Source organism: Eublepharis macularius, chromosome 14, assembly GCF_028583425.1.
Source record: "Eublepharis macularius isolate TG4126 chromosome 14, MPM_Emac_v1.0, whole genome shotgun sequence".
NCBI classification, from domain to species: domain Eukaryota; kingdom Metazoa; phylum Chordata; class Lepidosauria; order Squamata; family Eublepharidae; genus Eublepharis; species Eublepharis macularius.
Window position 1 is genome coordinate 34,613,834 of NC_072803.1, and position 24,175 is coordinate 34,638,008.

Below are 24,175 nucleotides of genomic sequence, written 5' to 3' on the forward strand. Positions count from 1 at the left end.
AGCGACAGGGAGAGGGCAGGCTAGGTTGCGCGGGGCTGGGTGGTGGTTGCCGGGCCGCAGCAACAGCAGCCGCGGTGGCCGTGCAGCAGCTGGCGTGAGGGGCGGCTGTTACCAGCTGCGAGTCTTCGGCCTGGCCAGGCCCAGCGGCGGCCCCGGCCATGGAGTCCTACGATATCATCGCCAACCAGCCCGTAGTCATTGACAACGTGAGCAGCGGCCGGGAGGGGGGGGAAGGAGAGCCGCGCCCGACGGTGGCTGCAGCGGGGGAGGGGGAGGCGGAGCTGGAGCTGGGTGGGGCCTTGCGCTGAGCGCGGCCTGGTGCCTGCGCTCGCCGGGTGGGGTGGCCTTTCACTCTTCTCCCGGAGCAGTTTACTGTCTTTATGAGCCTCAGTGCATTCGTATCTTTATATATCCTTTTTTCCCCTCCCAATGGAGGGACCCAACATCCTTTTTTCTGCATTAATCCGTAAAAACAATAACATTAATAACGTTAATAGTAAAAGGAGTGTAATAATAAATTTAGAGCTGCAGTGCATTACACGGAGACCGTAATAATGGCTGGAAGACACACGATGCAGCCACCCTGCTAAAGTTAAGCAAGCCTGCATAGCAGATCTGCATAGCAGAATTCTCTATAAACTGTCTTGAATTCCACCAAGGGAGAAGAAAGGTGGGCTGTAACATATTAGCAATAGGGTAGTAAAAAATAGTACCAATTATTGTTCCACTATTCTTAAATGTTGAATTAAGAAACAGATAACAATAATGATGGTTGGTTGTAATAGGTTACTCATGAAGCTGCCTTATATTGAATCAGGCCACTGGTCTGGGCAGGTCTGTATTATTTGTTCTGATTGGTAGCAGTTCTGCATGGTATCAGGTAGAGGGCTTTCCCATTGCCTACTGCCTGATTTTTTTAAACGAAATGCTGGGATCTGAACCTGGAACTTCTTATAGGCAAAGCAGATTCTGTACTGCTGAGTGACAGCTCCACCCAAGAGTATTTTTAATACACTGTAGTTAATATTCATTATTCTAAACTATTTCTTAATACTATGCAGCCTCAATAACGATTGCCTTGTATTTTGAAATGTATGTGGGAACCCATGAGAATCTCTGGGGGAGGGGGAATTCCATCCTCCCCCCAACTTTGCAGCTGTGGCAGAGGCAGCTGCTCCCTAGCCTGGCCACCCGTCCCCCCAGCTTCACCACGACCATGGCATCTCCCTGCTCAGCCTGCCCATGTTCCCGTCATGACTACTTACTCACCCTCCTCCATTGATCGTACTCGCCTGTCACCCCCTTCTTCCCACTGTGCTGCTACTGGTTCTTTTGCCCACAGCACTGCCACTGGGCTACCTGGAAGCAGTTACTTTTTTGGATGTGTGTGTGTTAAACCCCTCTCATGTGTCTTTTTTTAAGTTTCAGATTTTTCTGCACACCTAGGGAGTCTCCCAGGTTTGCAAGAAAAACTTTGTGTCCTTGATCTGTGGTTTTAGGTATCTACTCATAGGGCTGCACTTCACTCTTAGTATATATGATGATGCATGTTCTCCATTTATTTCCATGGAGTTGTGTTATTGAATTGACTATCTACTGACATCTTGTACGGTGCCTTGGGTACCTGAAGAGTTTCTGACGAACAATGCCATCCTAAGCAGAGTTACACCTAAACCTGTTGACTTCAGTGATTTAGAAGAAGGTAACTGCTTAGGATTGCGCTGCAAAAATTGCATCAGAATCATGTCTGAACTGGTGGTTCTGTGATATTCCTACTGAAGACAGAAGCTGATGGATTATCTCGGCATCCCTAATAGATTTAATAATATTTAAGCCTTTGTTATATCGGGTAGTTATTTAACATATTCTTAACAGTGCAGCCTAAAACATTATTTCATGATGCCTGGTATGAATAATATTAATAATCTTTGATGCAGCATAGCATTTTAAAACAATATATAAAAATCAATATTTGGTGGCCCATGGCTGACACAAAGCTTGTTGCTCCCATCTTACCTGTAAACATTTAATACTGAGAGAGGCTGTGTTATCCTGCTGAATCGTAAGCCTGGATCTGCCCTGCTTGCCAGTCTCTTCTCTCCACCCTCTAGCAGTAGTAAAACTATTTTTTAGTGTTTGAAGTGCTTCATGTATATTATAATTCTTAGAAGAGTTTTGTAAGATAGGTTAATATTATGAAGGCAGTATTGCCAGAAGGAGGTTGAGTTGAGGCAAAGAGGGATTCCCACCCTGCCCCAGGCCTTTTATTAAAAGCCCTTTGTATCAGGGGTGCCAGATGCTCAGCTGTTACTCCAGAATCTTACAAAGAAAAACCAGGGGATGCCCCATGTTTTACCACGGACCATTGTTTACAGACATCTAGCAGTGCTACTTCAAGTGAACAAATCAGAGTGTAAAGTTTTGCAGCGGAGAGGCTTATTTCAGCCTTGCAAACAGAAAATTTTTCTACATCTACTTGTTTCATTTGTCTGCCTGCCGACATATACTGCTGTTAGTCATTTGTGGCATCTCAATAGCCTGACAGAAATGGTGGTAATACTATTTTCTGATGTTTGAATGTGTCACTGTCTGGTTACCTGAAGGCAATCCATACTCATCACAGAACCCTGCTATCCCATTATTCAAGTAGCTCAAGATGGCATATGTGGTTTTCCCTTCATTTTATCTGCACAACTAGCCCAAGATCAATTAGTGCACTTCAGGGCTGTGCAGGGCTTGGGTCTCACTAATCAGATACTCTAACCATTATACCATATGGGTCTCAGGTGATTGAACAGCATGCTTTTAACAGGTTTGGTTAATTTTTTTAAAAATGCAAGTGAAAAAGGGGGGACAGGGCTGGGGAACAACCCCCCCCCCAGGTCTGGGGTTGCTTGGGTTTCTAAAATGTGTGGCTGGATGTGTCACCATTTGACATAAGGGATGCATTCTCCTGTTTGTGTGTTGTCTAGGTGGAAGGCCTGCTTTGCCTCTTGACTAAGTTAAAGTGTGCAGTTGAGTGGAGTAGCATTGATTTCCTTAGCAGACTGTACCTCACAGATTGATCTACAATACAGGCTTTGAGGGTTTTTGTGACTACAGCATTAGTTCTCTTGGATGTGATTATTTCTACTAGTAGGAATACTGCATGGGCAGCTGCAGAGTGGGGCAAATACCCTCTCCTCGGGGATGTTTTGGCTTAGGACAATGATGTGGAGAAAGCAGTGCCCCTCTCCTCCCTCCGTGCTGTGGTTCCAAGCAGAATCAGGCCCCTGTGACTCTGTAAAAGGCAGTTCCCTGCAGCTCCTCTATGAATGTGGGGCATGCAAATCAGTACATGGACCCAACTCATTAAAAGTTGTAATGTCTGCTTTGTGCCTGAGCAGGGCTTGAAAGCTGGATACAAGCATCATCTTCAGGAACATTACATCTCACCGAGGCTTTGTTGTGGCTTGTTCTAAACATGATAGTGGCAAGGCAAAAGCCCTCTCCAGTGGACTTTTTGCTCATTCAACATCTCATTTAAACTGGGCTGCTGCCTGTCCAGAGCAGCTGCACTCACAACATCCCACAGGCAAGTAGGCATATCTGATTTGCAGAGGTAACATGAAATACGTTGTGAATACAAAGTTCCACTTCCAAGTGCTTTTTTCTTTACCCAGAATCACATTTAAATCAGGCCTATGTTGCCCTTTGCCATGTTGAATAATGTCAATTTTGCATCTCATGTTTTCTATTGTCAAGGGATTAGGGATTTGTGTTGACCATGGATGCCTCATTTTCTCAGGTTGTTTTCTTTGCCAAGTGATCATCTCAGAACATATTGCAAGTTTATCTGAGATATTATACACTTGAAAAACACCACTCCCCTTGCTGCCCAAATGCTGGATGTTAGCACTGTTATAATGGATAAGAAAGAGAGATTTCGATACTCTTTACTATTAATGGCTTAATGATAGCACGTCATTAGGCCAGGGCTTGACAAATCCCAGACTCCAGGTCTCCATGGTGCCTAAAAATGTCATTGTTGCACCTAGTATAACCATTGCTGAAAATACTGTAGCATCTTTCAGTGATCTTTAGATTGTGCAACAGCAGCCACCCCACAAAAGCCGCTGTGTGTAATGGTTAGAGTTTCACACTAAGGTCTTGGTGGTCTTTGCTGTGGAAGCTTGCTGGTTGACCTTGGGCCAGCCACGCATTCTCAGCCTAATCTACCTCAACAGAGTTATTGTGAGGATACAATAGAGGAGAGAAAGATGTAGGCTGCTTTGGGTCCCCATTGTGGAGAAAGGCAGGATATAAATAAGTAAATAAATAACAAATATAGCTGAAAATGGCGTGCAGATAAAAGGTGGGTGGGTGGGTAGAAAGGAGAGAAGGAAGCAGAGAGAGATGGGGGCTGCCAGGAGGAGGTGGGAAAGAGGAAATAGTTTGGGGAGGGGTACAGGGGAAAATGAGGTGTTCCATGCAAGTCCCTGTGAGTTCCCCTCTATGCAACTGAGCCTGGCAGGTGGCATCATGTGACTTGACCAGAGTTGTCCAGAGGAAGAGTCTGCCAGGGGGAAGGAAGGAAAGCTGAAGACAGGGGGCAGATCAAGGAGGTTGTGTGGTGGGTAGGAAGGACAGAAAAAAGCATAAGAAGAACCTGCGGTATCATTCTGTTCCATGTAGAGGCCAACCAGTTACCTTGGAAAGCAGGAAAAGGGGAGAGGCTATGGGGGCATTCAGAGAACAGAAAGAGGAAATATTGGGTGACGGTAAAACGAGGTTCCCCCACAGCAAATCCATGCGGGTCCTCTGGTTTTTTATTTATATACTACAACAGTTTTGTCATAACTTTACTAAAACTATCATAAACTGTGAAGAGTTTAGGGTTAGGTTTTGTGATAGCAATTAGAAATTACGGTACTTAAAATACAAAACCCTGAAGGATGGAAAATGAGTCTAACTCCTAAATTTTTGGACTGGCTTTGAGAGCCAAAGAAAATTTGTCAAGGTATGCATTAGGCATCTCTTTTTGTGTTCAGTGATATTGTCCGTGATCACTGCAGTGTTTTGCAGTGTTTTGCTTCTGTATGAAAAGTACTTTTGCCATGTGTTTAGGTAGAACACTAAGCAATCACTTTGTAAGGGGAGCTCCTAGTTCATGAACCTGCTTTCTTTTGGTTCTTTATATTCTTATGCAATTTCCATTTTTCCCCAGTGGATTTCCTATAGGGTAATGCCTTAGTTATATTCCACAACCTTTATCCCCATTCCCTCTGTTCAGCTGTCCTTAGCAGCATTATGAAAAACCCATTGCTCGAGGTGGCCCACGTGCCTTGCCATAGCAGAGCCATTGGTTAATACGCAGCTGCATGATTGTGACGCTGGAGCCTCTGGTTGTGTGAACTGGCCTTGAAATGTGGCACAGGGCAATTATATGTTTGGAGCTGTCCAGCCAGCCAGATTTCATGTACCAGATTTAGGACATAGTTCTTTTAAGTGGGATGACTTGCACATTGGGAAGAAACTCTTCTTTCTTTCCATCTATAAGTGCTGCATGTAGGTGTTCAGAAATCCCTAGAAAGCTTAGGAGAGTAATAATTTTATCTTCTGTAGAAAAAATTGTGGTGATTGAATCAAGGCAGTGTGTTAATGCTAAGTGTGACAACACTACAGACTAGAAAAAGAGAGCTTGCAAGGCCTTGGTTTTGCATGATCCTCAGTTCTTTCCCCTGCTCCAAAAAAGAATAAAAACCTTAAGGGGCTAGTGCATACTTCGTGATTGTTGAGATAAGACATTTCTGTTCATTTCTGTGTGATCACTTGACTAACAGGAAGTTAGCAACGTCTGGTGCAGATGTGTATATCATCAGTGACTGTTGCATATTTGAAGGAAATTTGTGTAGACAAGTGAGTTTCTTCGGGGATGATCATCACAGTGTAGAGTGGTGGCAAAGTGTTGGGAGTCCTTTTTATTGGATGGTTATCCCATGACAGATGCTCATCTTTAAGCATGGATTTGTTTGAAGTATCCCTGTCCATTCAGACTTGCTCTGAATTCTCCAAATCCTTGCTATCTTCAGTCCCTCTGCAGCCGTGATAAGGCAATATTCTGCACTGTACAGAACATGATTCTCCAACCACTGTTGCAATACCTTCGGAAATCAGTTTCTGGAGGGAGGTACAGAGACTACCTTCTTTCAGATACTCAAATATCCTGCTTTTATTGGAGGCCCTCCTGGACCCTTCCTGCTTGTGGATCAGCACTTGCATCTCTTTCCACCAAACCATGAAAGTAATGGTTTGTTTTCTTTCTTTTTTTTAAACTGCAATTATTATACTAGATGGTTTGCAGCTTGCATGCACGTGTGCAACTCTGCATCACTTCAGCAGTGACACATTCCTCTTCCTTCACCCCAGTAGTCAACTGAAGTATTAAACACAGACCTATTGTCAATGAAGGCAATTTCATATTGTCCATACTATTGAATCATGCTATTTCTCTTATGTTTAATATTGGAGAATGTGCTTATTCCCATGGATTGACTAGATGATTCTGGCTTATAGTTATTCATTAGATAAATATCAGATAATCTGACCTGACCTGGATAGCCCAGGTGAGCCTGATCTCATCAGCTCTTAGAAGCTAGGCAGGGTCGGCCTTGGTTAGTAATTAGATGGGAGACCTCCAGTGAAGACCAGGGTTTCAGAGGCAGGCAATAGCAAACCACCTCTGTTAGACTCTTGCCGTGAAAATCCCACCAGGGGCTGCCCTAAGTCACCTATGACTTGAGGGCAGTTTCTACATTAGATAACCTAATAAATATCAGGTAATCTAGTCAGGCAATGCAGAACTTTAACTTTTCTTATGTTTGCATTAATGACGGTGTGTGTGGATCCTACCACTGTATTATCATTCCACTGAACAAAGTTAATGTTTAGTTAAAATATTTATACTCCACCTTTCCTTTTGGTTCATGTTTGAAGCCTACCTCCAACTTAAATGGCTCTTCTGCTGGAGGAAGAGCCACTTAAATTGGGAGGAGTCCCCTGAGGCTGGAGGATGGCTCCTTGGTGGATGGTGGGAGCCCCCTAGTTTCTCCAGCTTGTTTTGTGTTCCTTCATCACTGAGGAGTTTTAAAAATCTAGACTAAGAAGTATGTCTACAAATTCTTTGTCCTGCCGGGTTATTTTGGAATAAACAGACATGTCCAAGAATGTTGTCTGGTGAAGGCTTCTCTGGAAGTGAGAGCCCTTGCACGAAGAGCTCAGGCATTTAACTATTTTCTCTGTACAATAGAACTTGGCATGTTTTTGCCCTTCCCATCGTTGGGGTGTGGCTGTGAAAGAGACTTGCTTATTCATGCTGCAAAGAAATAATTAGTAACTGGACATAGAGAAGCTGCTCAGCCTCAGAATTCATAGCTGTTCTTGGAGGCTGGCTAAGCCAGTCATCCAAGCTGATATCTGATCCTCGGAGTATGGCGTATCTACAATAGGGCTCTTCTATAGCTACTGATTATGGAGGGGAAATTTATCACTCTCCTTTCAAAGAGTTTTTTAAGGCTGTCTTGCTTCTGGTATGTGCTATTGAATTGTGGTCCCTCTTGCTAAGAGAGGGGAGTGCTCAGTTTGCAACAGTTGGGGAATCTTTATCTCTAGCTGGAGAACTAGAAGGGTGATCTTGTGACATGGTATGAATCATTGGCTTGTTTGCTGTTTTGATGCCCTAGGCGGACCTTCCCTTCAACTGTGCTGGCTCTCATATTTCTCAGATACGTTGATGGTTCTGAGAGCCAGCCTGGTATAGTGGTTAGAGCGACTAGAGTCTGGGAGACCCAGTTTTAGATCCCCATTCTGTGATGGAAGCCTGCTGGGTGACCTTGGGCCAGTCACTCACTTTTTCTTTCTCAGCCTAACCTGTTCATTGGGTTGTCGTGAGGATAAAATGGAGCAGAGGAGGATGTTGAGAGTCACTTTCAGTCCCTGTTGGGGATCAAAGTAGGGTATAAATGGAGTACGTAATGTTTGGAGATGTCAAGCTGGCGATTGGTCCATTCCATCTCTGTTGTCTCTGACTGGTAGTAGGCCCAGAGCTCAAACTTTCAACAGGAAGTTCTTCCCTGATAGACCCTTCTGCCATAGATCTGTTCAGCTAGCCTTGGAAGAAAATCTTTTTTGCTTCTTGTAAATTTTGTATTGATTTTCCGCTGGTATAAATGGTCACGGGTGGAGCGGTTGAGAGGCATCTGCAGTTGCATCTGCTGTGCTCAACAGATGACATGCCTTTTCTGGCAGTCATTGGGCCATACTTTCAAAAAGTAGCGGATGAGGTTATGCCACTAGATTAGCTCTGTCTGAGATTTTTATTCTAGTATGAGCTCCTGTTTGTGTTATGATGCTGTAGCATGAATAAAGGGACAACTGGAAGAAGGGTGATAGTGTGAAGCATTTGTACATTCCAAGTGCTTTGCAGGTTCCCCCTCAATCAGCACAGCTTCAAATTATTCAAGTGTCACTGGGAACCAAAGGTAAACTAAATGGCGTCTTAGTCACCTGGGGGCTGAGCGAAGCACTAAAGGGGAATAAAGCCTAGGTCCTTCCTTTTCACCGGAGCTTCAACGTTTTTCTCTCCTGAGTTGCTGAAATTCAGTGAATGTATCTCTTTTGCACCAGAAACTCTAAACTTTCTCTGACCTTTTTTCTTCTTCTTTCAGGGTTCAGGGGTAGTGAAGGCTGGTTTTGCTGGAGATCAGATCCCAAAATATTGCTTCCCGAACTAGTGAGTATAGCTGCTAAATCATTTCAGTGTTTCTTCAGTATTAAGGTATGGAGGATAAGGGTATGTGGAACCAGGATTTTGGAGTGCTGGAAACCCAGTCCTCAAGATGTACACCTTCCCTGCAGCATTGATAGACAACCACTTTTCTTCCTCTTGCCAGTGTGGGTCGTCCAAAGCATGTCCGGGTCATGGCTGGGGCATTAGAAGGAGATCTCTTCATAGGACCTAAGGCAGAGGTAAATCCACTTCCTTTTTTATTTTATTACCTTGCATTTCAGACAAAAATGGTCTTGTGAAGCAGCTAATCACAACATTCAAAATAAAATACTAGTGGCAGGTGCCACACATACATAAGATGCAAGATTCAAATCAAAAGACAAGATAGGCAAGTGAAGAGGCGTGGAAAGAAAGGTAGGGGAGGGAAATCATTTTGGCAGGGTTGCAACAAAGTGGTGCATTATTAACAGGCATTTGCATCCAGGTAGGGCCAAGCCCATCTTTCCATGTTGGCATTCTTGCTGAGATGCTGTTGGTGCAACTATCTGCTACTCGTTGTTCTTCAGGCTGGTGGTAGAGGCCAGAGTGTCCATCACTTAGCTGCTGCAGTCTCAGGCCAGCTACTTGTGTTGCCTCCATTTGGATGTAACTGAGTCTTTTATAAGCATTCATCTTTTAATTGATTTGTACCTTGAAACTCTGGATTTCTTCCAGAGGTGCAAGATGCCTGGCAAATCTGCCTTCACTGTATATCTCCCGCTGGCTTCTCCCTGAGTGAGTTGATCTCTACTGCTGATCTCTCTAGCCCTCCTGTTCTGTGTGAAGGCAGTTCCAGATCTCCTGAATACACTTGCTCCTGAGCCATTATGGCATTTACTTGATCCATCTGTAAACTGGGCTTCTGCCACAGAAGCGATCTTATTCAGTGCTTACTGGGTGCTAGAAAACACAGCTGCCCACTGTCTTTCTACAGAGTGTTGGGGAATCTGATGTCTAAATATGCTTGATACATTGTTGGAAGTAGAAGAAAGCCCAGAGTGGTCAAATAACTTAGTTGGATTGGACATCTCTTATTGCATTAGAAATTAGCAATGGCATATTGGCGAGACTCTTGGCAGTTTGGCTGTAGCGCCTTTCCAATACTATTCAAAGATCTTAAGTCTGTGTTGGATAACAAGCATGCCTTTTTGCCCATCCTTTCTGCTGAGTCCAGTTTTTGCTGGATGTAAAATATTGTTTCTTTCTCTTCTCATCCATGTAGGGTTTGTTGACTACTGTGTACTTACCCCATTGATGTGAATTTTACTCTTTGTCCTATAGGAGCATAGGGGATTGTTGTCCATCCGGTATCCCATGGAACATGGCATCGTCCGGGATTGGAATGACATGGAGAGGATCTGGCAGTATGTTTATTCCAAAGATCAGCTGCAGACATTCTCGGAAGAGGTATCTTTTTCAGGATAATAGTGTTTTCTTAGGCATTGCATCTGGAAAATTAGTATAGACAGCTGACTAAGTAAATAACCCTCTGTCCGATCCCAACGTAGAGTCCCCAGCCTCTCCTTGTGAGGAAATCCCAAGGGATCAGACTTTGAACTGGTTCTTTGACTTCAGGGAGCAGGAGCTCTTGAGTAAGGATGCAGGAACTTGCATCTCCAGCTCCTTCTTACAGAGTTGCTCAGGGAGCCACGCAGAAACCAGTTTGCATTAGAAGCAAGAAGTTCCAGAACCTAATGGTTGCTCCTGCCTCTTGCTTTGATGCAGTCCTGCTATAATCAGAGATTTTGCACAGGAGCTCTGCAGCTGATCACAATGTATATGGAAAAGGGTAATCGCTAAAAAGTGCAGCAAGTTTTCGAAAACTTCATTAATGGATGGTCCAGGTATCTGAAGAAGTGAGCTGTGGCTCACAAAAGCTGATATCCTACCACAAATTCCGTTCGTTTTATAGGTGCCTTCCTGGATAGAAATGAACATATGCTGGAGTGGACATGATGGAAAGAAGTAGCAAAACTTTTATTTCATCCTGTGCCCCTCCTTTCTCTTCCAGCATCCCGTCCTCCTGACAGAAGCCCCTTTAAATCCCAGCAAAAACCGGGAGAAGGCTGCAGAGGTTTTCTTCGAAACCTTCAACGTTCCTGCTCTCTTCATCTCCATGCAAGCTGTTCTCAGCCTGTGAGTATTCAGTTGCTGAAAACATGGCAGAGGCAGTAAATCTGCTAGCAAAACCCGTCGGTTGTATGTTTGAAGGAATGTTCAGCTCTAGTTCTTCTAGACAATATGATGGTCTTTGCCATTAACCTATCTATGAAAGAGAAAGAAAAAGTTATTAATGGTGTGATCTTCACCAGTTGGACTCTTTACCGTATGAACTTTGTCTCTACCAGTTGAATTTCATGAAATTATATTTATTATATTAATTGTCTTTGCACTTGGCACTTTGCACTATTTAAAATTTCTTAAAAACTGTTTCATGAGTGTTTGAAATCTTTGTTCCCCAGGTTGTATACTGGGACTGTTTAACCAGACTGTTACTGGCAAGTGCTTAAACACAACTGGCCTGTATGTTTGCTTCCATGATATTTCAGGGAGTCACTCAACATCTTCAGAAAGTGCCAGTAATTTAATAAGGGGGTACACTCTTTGTTACTGCTGACACCAGAGGCCAGCAAACAACAGAGAATGCGTTTCTGCTGCTTGGCAAACATTGTGGTAACTTGGCACCTCAAGCTCCGTTTCTCAGTGGGCCAGAGGGATGCTTCTTGGCCTTCCTGATTTTGTCTCCTCAACCCTCTGCTCTGCATTCTGTGCCAGAAAATTCAGATAGTTTAGCCACAGAATTGTAACCGTGTCTGGAAAGCTAGTGCGATGGGGAGGGAGAATAGTGTATCCACAGAGGCTGACTACAGGATAAGCTTTGTGCAGATTGTTTGGTATTTCTCTTGAGTCTGGCAAGAAATAGACTCGTGGCAAGGGGTGGTAGGAATGTTGGGCTGGAGACGCAGAAGCTAAGAACACTGGATGATGACTGGAATTTCTTGCCATTTTTTGCTAATCTGTTCAGGAATTAATGAGGTTATTTTAGCTTGTATGATTGTGTAAGTCCATGAATTCTTGCAAGCAGGGCTATTCTTTTTACATCTTGTTGAGAGCTTTGCCTGGTTTGGTTAACTGCAGCTGTGGTGCACACTAGTGAAAGTACCTTCAGGTTCTGAGATGCTGCCTTCCATTTCCCAGTCAGTACTGTTGCCTTGGATCCCTTTCTTGGTTATGGTTGCCAGAAGGCTCTGACTTACTTGAATTACATTTTTTCTAGTTTTTTCCTGCACCTAGTTCTTTGACCGTGCTTTGGAAAGCTGCGTTGTGTAACTAATGGATTTTGCCTCCTTCTGCTCTCCACAGTTATGCCACAGGCCGCACTACAGGAGTGGTGCTGGATGCAGGGGATGGAGTGACACATGCGGTACCCATCTATGAGGGCTTTGCTATGCCCCACTCAATCATGCGGGTAGATATTGCTGGGCGGGATGTTTCCCGTTACCTCCGCCTGCTGCTTCGGAAAGAGGGCTACGACTTCCACACTTCAGCTGAATTTGAAGTGGTCAAGACAATAAAAGAGGTGAGATTGGGATAGCTGGGTGCATATCTGTGAGGAAGCCCTTGCCGCAAAACTGCCGGGTCTTTTTTAACTTAGAGAATTCCAAGGAGGATTTTGGGACTAGTGAGTAGAGCACTGTGCTCAAACTGTAGACCACTGGAATCTGAGCCCCAGGTGGCTGATTGGCAGGTTTGGGAGGGAATCACCCCCTAACCTGGCAAGCTCTGTCTGGATTCTCATGCATCTGAAAGGGGATGCGAATGAGCAGAGGAATATGCATCTCATCAGCTGACACGCACAGCAGCTCTTAAACTCTGGTCCTTAGGGCAGTTTCAAAATGCTGACAAGCTAGTGGTTTCTTTTAAAGTTTCCACTACGTTTTGGAGAAGCAAGCAGCTTCATTTTTTAGTTTAAAGATTTGAAATCGCTTGTTTGGCAACATGAAGAGCTGCAGGGGTAACTTCAAAGGATCCCTTTGCGGTGTGCGTGCTTTCCCTTCCAGCACTTATCTAGCTTTGCAGAACTGTGACCACAGGAAAAATACTGCAGTTGAGTTTGAATTAGAAAGTTCTTGAAGAGCAACTTCTGAAGATGCTGTCTCCAATAATAAGAAAACAATAGTGGTCAACAAAGAACAAGTATGGTGTAGGGTCCTCCTCAGTTACAGTCAAGGACAGTCAGGTGGGCCATCAGCCTCTAATTTAGAAGATGCCGAGGATCAAAACACTGAGCACAATGAGGAAATAAGTATAAATGATCCTGGCCTCAAGTCTCTGTGTATCATTTTGACTGGAGTATTACATACCTATCCCTCATTGGATAGAGATCAGTCTTGGTCATAGAACATTCCTTGCAAACTGTTCTATTTCTGTGGCTCTGCATATGTTCATTCCCTTCTTGCCAGTGTCCTGACTGTCTGCCCCTCCTGTTTCTGTTTCTTTCTTTTTCTTTGCTGATTGTCATCACCTAACTTCACCATCTCTGGCATTTCCTTCGAATTCTGTATCCTTCTCTTTTCTTGCCACACATTCTAAAGCCTCCTATGCAAGCCACGATAGTGGTCCTCACTGGTGCAACATGGTTTAAGGACCTTTATGCTCCTAAGTAGTAATAGGTTGCTTGAGAACACAGCCATTCTGGAATGGGATTCTGATAAGGGACTGTACAGATGGTTTGCATGATGCATTGGTGGCATGGTAGATATGGGCATAGAGGGAGCTAACAAAACCATTGGCTCTCTTGGAGACCAGAGTGGGGAAGACCTGCTGGGAGCTTCTCAAAAAAGTGATTCCCAGTATCCAGCCCATTGTTTCATATGTTTCCTTTTCACCATACAGAGGGCTTGCTATTTGTCCATCAACCCCCAGAAGGACGAGGCTCTGGAGACAGAGAAGGTGCAGTACACGCTGCCTGACGGGAGCACTTTAGACGTAAGTTTCTAAACTGGAAATCACTTCTGTTTCCTGGGAGGTGACAGTGAGAACACAGAGTCCGGAAGTTCCTTTAGAAATGCATTTGCAGTGGTGAGAGTGATTATCAGAAAAGCCATGGGATTTTTATTTTGCTAATTTCGTATGTTGATGTATCCATGGTTAGTCCCAGCTATGTGGACCTGTTTGTAGCCATGGAACAGTGCCCCCTCCCACAAACACATCATGCTGTAGTAAGTGAGCCAAATGCCAGGAGGTCCTCATTAGAGTTGGACTATGCCTTGTGTCATGTTAAACATCACTCTTCCTTTCTTGCCAGGTTGGTCCATCCCGGTTCCGAGCTCCTGAGCTGCTCTTCCAGCCAGACCTAATAGGAGATGAAAGTGAAGGGATCCACGAAGTGCTCGCATTCGCCATCCAGAAATCTGACATGGACCTGAGGAGGACGCTGTTTGCAAACATTGTCCTTTCTGGGGGGTCTACACTCTTTAAAGGTATGATCTTGAGAGTTGATAGTGTCTGGAGGTAGAGAGTTTGTGGGTTTGGAAAAAGGTGTATAAAACTAGAAGGTGCTTTATTCTAGGAAATGAAAAGGAAACTTGAGGTTCAAGGCATTTTGAGTTGTAAAACTTTTCTGGAGCAACTATAAAACATATAACCCGCTGAAGACATTTCTGTAAGCCCAGTTATAAAAAATCTCTGTATTGTTTAAATGCTAAATTACATAAAAGTTACATCAAAGGAATGATGTAAGCAGAGCCTCTAAAGGAGACATATTGGGCAACATAAGAAGTTAACTTGAGTTAATAATAGCAACTTGCTAACTGATGGCAAATATTTACAAAATATGAAATATATATTTCATTTCTGGTTGAGACAGAGGTGTTCTCCATCAGAGCCTACCTAAGATTGTTTTTAGTGGGGACGTGCTAGGGTTTGGACCTGGGACTCTACATATGCAAAACATGTGTTGCACCAGTGAGTGAGGTATTGGCATCTCTCTAGCAGGAGCTGACACTGGAGGCTGAAATCCTGGAAGGAGGTCTTCCTCTGTGCCTCTTTGCACTGTTGTGTAGCAGCTGCGATCAGGTCTTGTGAACCCTACAATCTGGTTTCTTATTTTGGGCCAAAGCATTACTTGCGCCTTCCTGTTTAGACATTATTAGGAAAGGCTTTTTTCCTGTTCCTCTTCAAGAGTCATCACTGTCCCAGAATAGATAAGAAAGTAGGCAGGATTTTGGTGGCTGTCAGATACAATACCCTTGGAAGGTCCTCTTAACCTGGCAGAGGCAAGGCATACAAATTAGGAATGCCTCACACTTCCTTTGGCCATTCCTTGGGCGCTTCATGGAAAGTGAGAGTGGTGGCACTGCTGGCATGGTAGGTCCTTTACCAGCATAGGGGCCCTGGTATATACATGAGCTCAACGTGTTCTGTACTATTGATTAAGGAGTCTACACCAGAAAATGGGTATGTCTTGTCTCCAGGGAAGTCCAGATTAACAATCGGAAGCAGGTGGCTCTTTGACTTTTTCATAATGAGCCAGATTGTATTTGCCTGCAAATGTAGTCTGTGCTTCCAGACACAGTGGCAACTGTAGCATAGTGGTTAAGTAGTAGGGCTGCAAATCAGCACACTGGTGGTTCGAATTCCACTACTGCCATGAGCTCAGCAAGGGGCCTTGGGTAAGCCACTCCTCTCAGTCCCAGCTGTATTGTAGGGATAATAATAACACTGACTTTGTTCACTGCTCTGAGTGGGTTCACTAATACGTCCGGAAGAATAGTATTAGCACAGTTACTACTATTAGAAAAGGCTTTCCTCAGGAGGTGATTGGCCAGCATCAGAAATGTCAAACATGAGAAGCAACATGAATATAAGGAGCTGCCTTCTGCAGAGTAGCACCTTGGGTCCCTTCTTAGCTAACGTATTATTTTCTAACTGCGGTAGCAGGTTTCTAGCCAACATCTTCTCTCCCTGAAATGCTCCAGGTGCTGCTTTGTTGCATTCTTCACTGGGCAGGGTGTATATAAAAAGTGAGTGGAGACTCTGAGCAAGTACCTAAATGCTTCTCTAGGAATTAAGATAACCAAGCTGTGTTTTAAAGGAAGGCAGCTAGGCAAGGGTCCCCATCCCGCAGTACGTATCATCTTTGGGCTGTAAGAGCATTGTTGTTGCACGCAGTTTCTAAATACAACAGCAGATGGCAGACTTCCCATACAATATCACCTAAACTTACTGCAAGCACAATCCAAGCTTTCTCTGACTTTGAGTTTTGGGAAGATGCTGCCTGCAAGGGTGGTGGTCTGGAGCATCTGGGACAGCTGTCCTGGACTGGGTAGGCCCCTGACTGTCCATGGCCCCACTTGTGGAGGGGAAGTGATTCTGGGACCCCATGCTGGACTTGTGCAGGGCCCAAGAATCACTAAGACAGCCCCAAATGCCTGAGTATTTCTCTGCTTTTGGAAGACAAGAAACTGGAGGCTGAAACAAGCCCAGCATGCTCAGCTTTGAATTTAGAGCTAAATTAGCATTTAGAATCCACCCATTAGGTAAGGAGGAGGAAAAACCTCTAGATGCTGGACTGTAAATGAACATCTGGGATGAAGAGATGCTAAGAAGCTAACTCAAAAAGAGTCCAGTAGCACCTTTAAGACTAACCAATTTTATTGTAGCATAAGCTTTCGAGAATCAAGTTCTCTTCGTCAGATGCATGGAACAGAAACTGGTCAAATATAGAAGAGGAGGGGGGAGGAGAGGAGGACAGAGAAGATGCAGTTAGGGGGGGAGAGGGAGGGTTCAACCAAAACATTCCTTTGCCAGTAAATGTAAACATCTCCTTTTGGAGTGGAGATTAATTGGCTTGTGTGAGGCTTCAAAGGAGTTTGCCGTGTTGCTTTGTAGCAACAAAACAACCAGACCATCCAATTCTAATGTAGTATAAGCCTTCGATAACCACAGCTCTCCCCGTCAGATGCATCTGACAAAGAGAACTGTGGTCCCCGGACCACATTGAATGCTTCCGTAGACGTACTCAGGCTGAGATAATTGACAAACAACAACACCTAAAGCAGAACCTCAGCCGTGCAGAAAGAGAGGCCATAAACAGCCTCCAAAATAATTCTGGCATCGTAATCAAGGAAGCTGACAAAGGTGGAGCAGTTGTCATCATGGACAAACATAACTACATACAAGAAGCAGAAAGACAACTCTCCAACACAACATTCTATAAAATACTACTTTCTGACCCAACGGAGCAATACAAAAGGGAACTCAATAAAATATTAAAAACACTCCCCATGGACATACAAGAATGCATCCATACGGACACACCCCAGGAACCACGACCAGGAAGATTCTACCTACTACCCAAACTCCACAAACCAGGTAACCCAGGACGCCCCATTGTCTCAGGAAGAGACACTTTCACAGTAGGAGTCTCAGGATACATGGACTCTATCCTCAGGCCCTATGCCACCAGCACACCCAGCTATTTATGGGACACCACTGACTTCCTCAGGAAAATACAGTGCATTGACAACCTACCAGATGACACCATCCTAGCAACCATGGATGTGGAGGCTTTATACACCAATATCCCACATTCAGATGGACTGCAAGCCATAAGGAATATTATCCCGGACAAAACCACAGCACACCTCGCCACTGAACTTTGTCACTTCGTACTCACTCACAATTACTTCGAATTTGGTGACAACTTATATCTACAGATTAATGGCACAGCCATGGGCACACGCATGGCACCACAATATGCTAACATATTCATGGCGGACTTGGAGCAACGCTTCCTCAGCTCCCATCCACTGGAACCACTACTATACTTAAGATTCCTGGATGACATCTTCATCATTTGGACCCATGGGAAGGAAGCCCTTGAGAGATTTCATCAGGACTTCAATAACTTTCACCCTACTATCAACCTAAGCCTGGACCACACTACACAACAGGTACACAACTTTCTGGACACCACTGTACAACTATATAATGGACGAATAAATACCACCTTATACCGGAAACCAACAGACAGATACTCATATCTACATGCCTCCAGCTACCACCCTAAACATACCACTCGGTCTATTGTCTACAGCCAAGCCTCACGTTACAACTGTATCTGCTCCAATGCTCTCGACTGAGACTCACACTTAAGAGATTTACAACAAGCATTTTTGAGACTACAGTACCCACCAAATGAAGTGAAGAAACAAATCAACAGGGCCAGACTAGTACCCAGAAACAGTCTGCTCCAGGAAAAACCTAAAGGAACTAACAACAGGACACCACTGGTTGTCACCTATAGCTCCCAGCTCAAACCCATCCAACGTATCATCAGTGAGCTACAACCCATCCTAGAAAATGATACCTCTCTCTCAGACACCCTGGGTGGAAGACCTTTCCTTGCCTACAGACAGCCCCCCAACCTTAAACGACTTCTCACCCACAATCATGAATCGGCCAGCAGAGTCACCAGCACAGGTACCAGGCCCTGCAACAAACCCAGATGCCAGCTCTGCCCCTATATATACCCAGGGAATACAATTACAGGACCCAATGGCATCAACTACACTGTCTCTGGCTCTTACAGCTGCTCATCCTCCAATCTGATATATGCCCTCATGTGCCAACAATGTCCTTCTGCTCTGTACATTGGACAAACCAGCCAACCTCTACGCAAAAGAATAAATGGACACAAATCTGACATTAGAAATGGAAACGTCCAGAAACCAGTGGGAGAACACTTCAATCTACCAGGACATTCCATCAAAGACTTAAAGGTCGCTGTAGTTCAACAGAAACCTTTCAAAAACAAAATCCAATGGGAGGCTGCTGAATTGGAGTTCATATGCAAATTTGACTCTGTCAAACTGGGACTGAATAGGGACTATGAATGGTTATCACATTATCACAGGTAACAGATTTCCTTTACAGAGGCGGGGTCTGGGGGAGCCCAGTGGCACCTGGCGTGGGCTTCCGGGGACCACAGTTCTCTTTTTCAGATGCATCTAACGGGGAGAGCTGTGGTTATTGAAGGCTTATACTACATTGGAATTGGATGGTCTGGTTGTTTTGTTGCTACAAAGCAACACGGCAAACTCCTTTGAAGCCTCACACAAGCCAATTAATCTCCACTCCAAAAGGAGATGTTTACATTTACTGGCAAAGGAATGTTTTGGTTGAATCCTCCCTCTCCCCCCCTAACTGCATCTTCTCTGTCCTCCTCTCCTCCCCCCTCCTCTTCTATATTTGACCAGTTTCTGTTCCATGCATCTGACGAAGAGAACTTGATTCTCGAAAGCTTATGCTACAATAAAATTGGTTATTCTTAAAGGTGCTACTGGACTCTTTTTGATTTTGTTACTACAGACTAACACGGCTAACTCCTCTGGATCTAAGAAGCTAACGTGGCTGACCATTTCTGGGACTATCAGAGGAATGGTTCAGTTATGCCTAGGATATTGAGGCATGCCACTTGAAAGTCTAAGCTTTGACCACATGGATCGTGGAAAGTGTTCCTAATTCGAACTTCTTTGTGTCTCTTTGCTAGGCTTTGGGGACCGGCTTCTCAGTGAAGTGAAGAAACTTGCTCCAAAAGATGTAAAAATTAAGGTGAGGAGATGGAAGAATTCCAGGCCCTTTTCTCACTTTAAATTAATATGCGCAACTGTGCACCCTCTTTGATGATGATGCATGTGTATAAAAGCCCTGCTGGGTCTTTTCATGAATGTGCACCTCTTGTAGGAATGCTCTGTATTTGCATCAGGGTGGATAAAAATCAATGATTTTTTTTGAAAAATCAAAAAAATCAGATTTTTTTATTTAAATCAGATTTTTTTATTTAAATCGGATTTTTTTTATTTAAATCGGATTTTTTAAATTTAAATTGGATTTTTTAAATTTAAATTGGATTTTTTAAATAAAATGCTTTTTGAGGAAAATATATTACCATCAAAAGGTTATTCCATCATGAAATAAAGATTAGTTTTTAATTATGTAGAGTAAGGCTATATATGTTTAATTTTTTTGGTTAATAAATTCCATTAATCCATTCACAATGTCATGCTCTTCCAGAGGTTTTTGTAAGATTATTGGAGAGTTTCTCTGCCTACAAGATATTGTCACAGATGCTTGGTTTTGTAGTTCTCAAAACTGAATTTGTGTCAGCTCAGCAGAGATCACATGCCTCTTCTTCACAGCAAAAATGTTATAACATGAACAGAGTTGAGAAAAAGACCTTAATCTTATTGTTCTACAAACCTATGAAGACAGAATCAACCCCTTCAGTGCTAAGTTTCAAGAAGTTCAGTGAATAGAAACAATATTTTTCTGATTGTTTGGAGTGGAATAGATCTGCACAAGAAGAAACTAAGTGTGAGGAGGGAGGGGCAAGCAGTACAAAATGAAAGTGAAACTTTTTGAGCACAATACTGCACAAGTCTTTGGATCTTTTGTGTGTATGACCTGAGGTTTATCACATCCTTTCTTTGGAGGAAAAAACCTATAATTGCAGCAGGCCGTAAAAGAGACCCAGTTTGGGAATACAACAGAAAAGTTGTCCAAATATGAATGATTAACCTAAACTGGGGATAATTCATCTCACAATAAATTAACTATAATGTGTTTCTAATAGTATTAAAATCAATATTTTATACAACTGTAAAACTAATATGAAAAGTTGTTATTCTAAAAATCTTCATCTACTTGCATATTACAGTTATACCAGCAAGAATTAGTCTTTATGTAGAAAACTATGATTTAAATCAAGCCTTACTGACTAGTGATTTAAATCGTGATTTAAATCAGTTTGATTTAAATCAGATCCACCCTGATTTGCATGTCTGAGTGCTCCTGCATTTTGGTCTTGAACTTGGTAGAGAATGGGGGCTCCATTCAACATCAAGGAGCAGGACAGCATTGACACACACACACACCCTTTTACATGTTGTGTTTTGGTTTGCGGTATCAGTTGGGCTTTTTATGGGAACTCCGGTGTTGCTTCCTCTTTAATTGTTTAAATTTCATTCATCCTAATGGTTCAGATAAAGTACCAAAGACAAGAACAAACAGTACCGCCCCCCCCCTCATTAAATGTAGATACAAAATCCTGATGTGCTTCTCACATTTCCTCTCCCCAAGGAAAAAGTTGTAATCTTTGCACATTTTTTAAATGGAGACACTAGCATTTTATGGGCAGGTAGGCAACAGGGGAGCAGTTTATATTAACATAGGGAGACATAGGTTTAGTGAATCATGTCTTCTGAAATAACATGTAGAAGTGATCCAATTTCCACGTCACTTCTCATATACTTAAACAACACCCTGCTTCTTAGAATGAAACTTGAAATCTCTGGAAGTTTTTAGATTTGTTGCTGGAGGACTTATGTGACTTGCATGTTCTGCTGTGAGTCCTGTAGATTGGGAGAAAAGCAGGATATAAATATTCTAAATAAGTATCTCTACATTTGTATGATGGTACATACTGAAGCTTTAAAGGAGTGTTCATTCAGCATCTTAGTTGTAGTAAAGGGCATCCTGTAGGGTTGGGCTACAGTAGTTGCAGTGAAAGGGGAGCCTTGCTCTTCAACCCAGAGAAGCAGTTGGTTTAGTATGGGGCTAACTTGTTCCTGTCCAAATTTGACGTGTTCTTCCTTGCAGATCTCTGCTCCTCAGGAGAGGTTATACTCTACGTGGATTGGGTAAGAGAATTCCCTGCAGATCTTCATCTTAGTATCTAGCAGTAGAAGTTCCAGTGGAACAGCAGTGTGGTCAAGCTGTGTATCTAGCACACTGCTGTCCAGAAATTCAGGGCTGTGTAATGGTGGCATTTCTCATCTTTCCTTATTACTTTAACATGGACAAGTATTGGGTGGGGGTGGTTGCTTCCTCCTTTGTGGAGGAAGTTTTCCCAGTGCTGGGATGGCTTTAGAGTATGAACTGGTCAAAAAATCCTGGCGGGAGTTGTGTAGAGATGGAATCTAGGTTTGAATGTGCCAAGAGCTGAGGTGATAAGGCCTCCCAGATGCCACTGCTTCAGCTTCTCAGGAAGGAAATACTTGCTTGTGTGTTAGCAGCGCTGATTCTCTTGCAGAAGAGTATGCGTCTCATTGCTTTTTGCTCTACCTGACCCTGCTCTTTCTCCCTCTCTCCCCCCAACAGTGGCTCTATTCTGGCATCCCTGGACACTTTTAAGAAGATGTGGGTGTCCAAGAAGGAGTACGAGGAGGATGGGTCACGGGCCATTCATCGGAAGACCTTCTAGGGTGGGGCTGGGGGGTGGCAGCAAAGCAGTTGTGTCCTTGGGCGACTCATTCAGGTTGTGTCTTTTCTCTCTTAACCCTTTCCCGTCCAGGGCTGCTCCCTCCTTGTTGGTTGGGGCCAATTCCTGCCTTCCTCCTGGGCCTCATGCTTACCTGTCTTAGTGCCCTGTCCAATGCATGTTGCTAGTGTGTGCCCCTTGGGGTGGGAGGCACAGCTGTATTTTTGAGGCCTTGGCTATGGTGGAGGAAGGTAGTGACCCCAGCCAGGAAAGGAACTCAAAAGCTCCATTCCCCTTTGTGGTTTGGTCCATAGGAAAAGCACTCTGTGATTTGTCATGCTGGTGCTCTTTGTGCCAGCTGGTAGGAAGGCTGCTTTGTGCCTCTGTTATGTCCCATAAGACAAAGGCCTGTGTGCTCTTCAGTTGGGTGGAGGAGTCATGGAAGTCTGCATCTGACAAAGAAGAATGACTATGTAAATACAGCTGCCTGTGGCAGCTGTGTTGACTGCTTAAGCCATAACATGGGAATTGCCCTAGACCCAGCATTTCTTTCTCAGCCTCCTGCATCTGAAAACGCCCCTGCTTGTGAGGCAGGCAGCTAGCCACATTCTTCAGTTGGCCTATGAGTGGGATATAGCTTCTTGGTCTTTCAGTGCTGTTAGTGCCAAGGTTCTCTATCTTAGCACAACCCCCCTTTCCCCATCCATCTTGGAGGTCCCTTTAGTTAGTTTTAAAGGGGGGAGACGTAGTCATAGTGAAAGAAGCCAATGGATGGAAAATGTATGCTTTATCGAAGTTTCACTAGGGTTACAGGCAGAGGTGCTCTCTTCCTTCCTCTGGTCTAATGGGACTGGGGATTAATGCTGTTTACATTTTATAAGTAAAACTAGGCCTATGAAATTTCATTGTGGTGTTGGTGTGGGGTTAGGATCCATAGAATTCTCCAGGGGCTGGAGAAGCTCTGATTAGGTAGCAAAGCTGTTCCTACGCCTAGCCAGATGTTTCTCGTGTCCCTGTGCCCCCACCCTTCAGGGTTGAGCAAGCTGGCACGTAACTACTGAGACATTCCTGTGTTGGGGTTTAGAGAGAATATGGCTGTGACACCAGGCATCCCCCTCGCCTTCCTCTGAGAACCACTTCTCAGACCAATGGCACTTATCTGGTTAATGCCACTGGTTGTGATGGTGGTAGCCTGCTTGTTAGGGGCTGAACTCCAAGGATTTGAACATTCCCTCACTTTTCCAACTCCTGCTCCATCTCTTCAGGCACTTTACTTTCAGAGCTGGACTTGGAGGGGCAAAAAGGAGTTTGGATAACTAGAGGCAGAGAAAGTGGCAGAGTTCAGCTCCTATTGCCCACAGAACTTTAGATCTAAACAGGCAACCTCTCACCTCCAGCTTCTACTTTAAAGATGAACAAGGGTACATGTAAACACAACCCCTATTGTTGTCCCTGTGGTGGCTCATTTGGGTCTAAGTTTGTTCAAGTAAGGAAGCTTCTCTTCTGTTGGAAGCAGTAAAGACACTTTCCCTGTTTCTATCAACGTTTTATGCCCTGTATCAATCACTTCCTTCTAAGCAGTATGAGATAGTAGTACCTTCTTGCTCAGTGATGCCTGTGGCCATAATTTGTCTCAGAGGCAAACCTCTGCTATTTTTTTTTAAATCCCAGGGCCTGCTGAGCAACTAGAGAATTGGGTAAGGTAGAGTTGCAATACAGGAGTTCCATGGTAGCCAAAGTATACAGCAGTGGAGAGGCTGGGAAGCTAGCCACCTTCTTTCTCTAGGTGCATTATAGCAATTTTTTTAGCCTTGGACAGGAAAGGGTTAATTTTTAAAAAACGAAAACACATTAATTTAAAAGAACCTCCTGCTAAGGGGAGAGATGTATCCCTCAAGGGGCAGTGGCTCTTGCCCCTCCAAGCGTGTGTGTATATTGGCTTTTCCATGTTATCTACCACCTAGAGCGAACTATACCAAATGGAGGCAAGCGCAAACACCCCCCCCCCACCTCTTTGGACTGCAATGTACAATAATTTAACACAGTTGCCTGTATTTTTATTTTGTAAATTCATTATAGTAACTATAAATTAACAGACAGTAGCT

At 43.9% G+C, this 24,175-nt stretch overlaps 1 protein-coding gene across 1 annotated transcript; it reads left to right on the forward strand.

Annotated features, from left to right (window-relative positions):
- Positions 1 to 24,172, forward strand: ACTR1B (actin related protein 1B). The gene is made up of 11 exons (XM_054997190.1): positions 1 to 206; positions 8,706 to 8,770; positions 8,931 to 9,006; positions 10,088 to 10,213; positions 10,818 to 10,942; positions 12,170 to 12,386; positions 13,703 to 13,795; positions 14,115 to 14,289; positions 19,362 to 19,423; positions 21,470 to 21,510; positions 21,971 to 24,172. Exons 1-11 carry the CDS (start codon positions 159 to 161, stop codon positions 22,071 to 22,073), a joined length of 1,131 nt encoding a protein of 376 aa, XP_054853165.1. The 5' UTR covers positions 1 to 158; the 3' UTR covers positions 22,074 to 24,172.
- Positions 24,173 to 24,175: the final 3 nt, after the last annotated feature.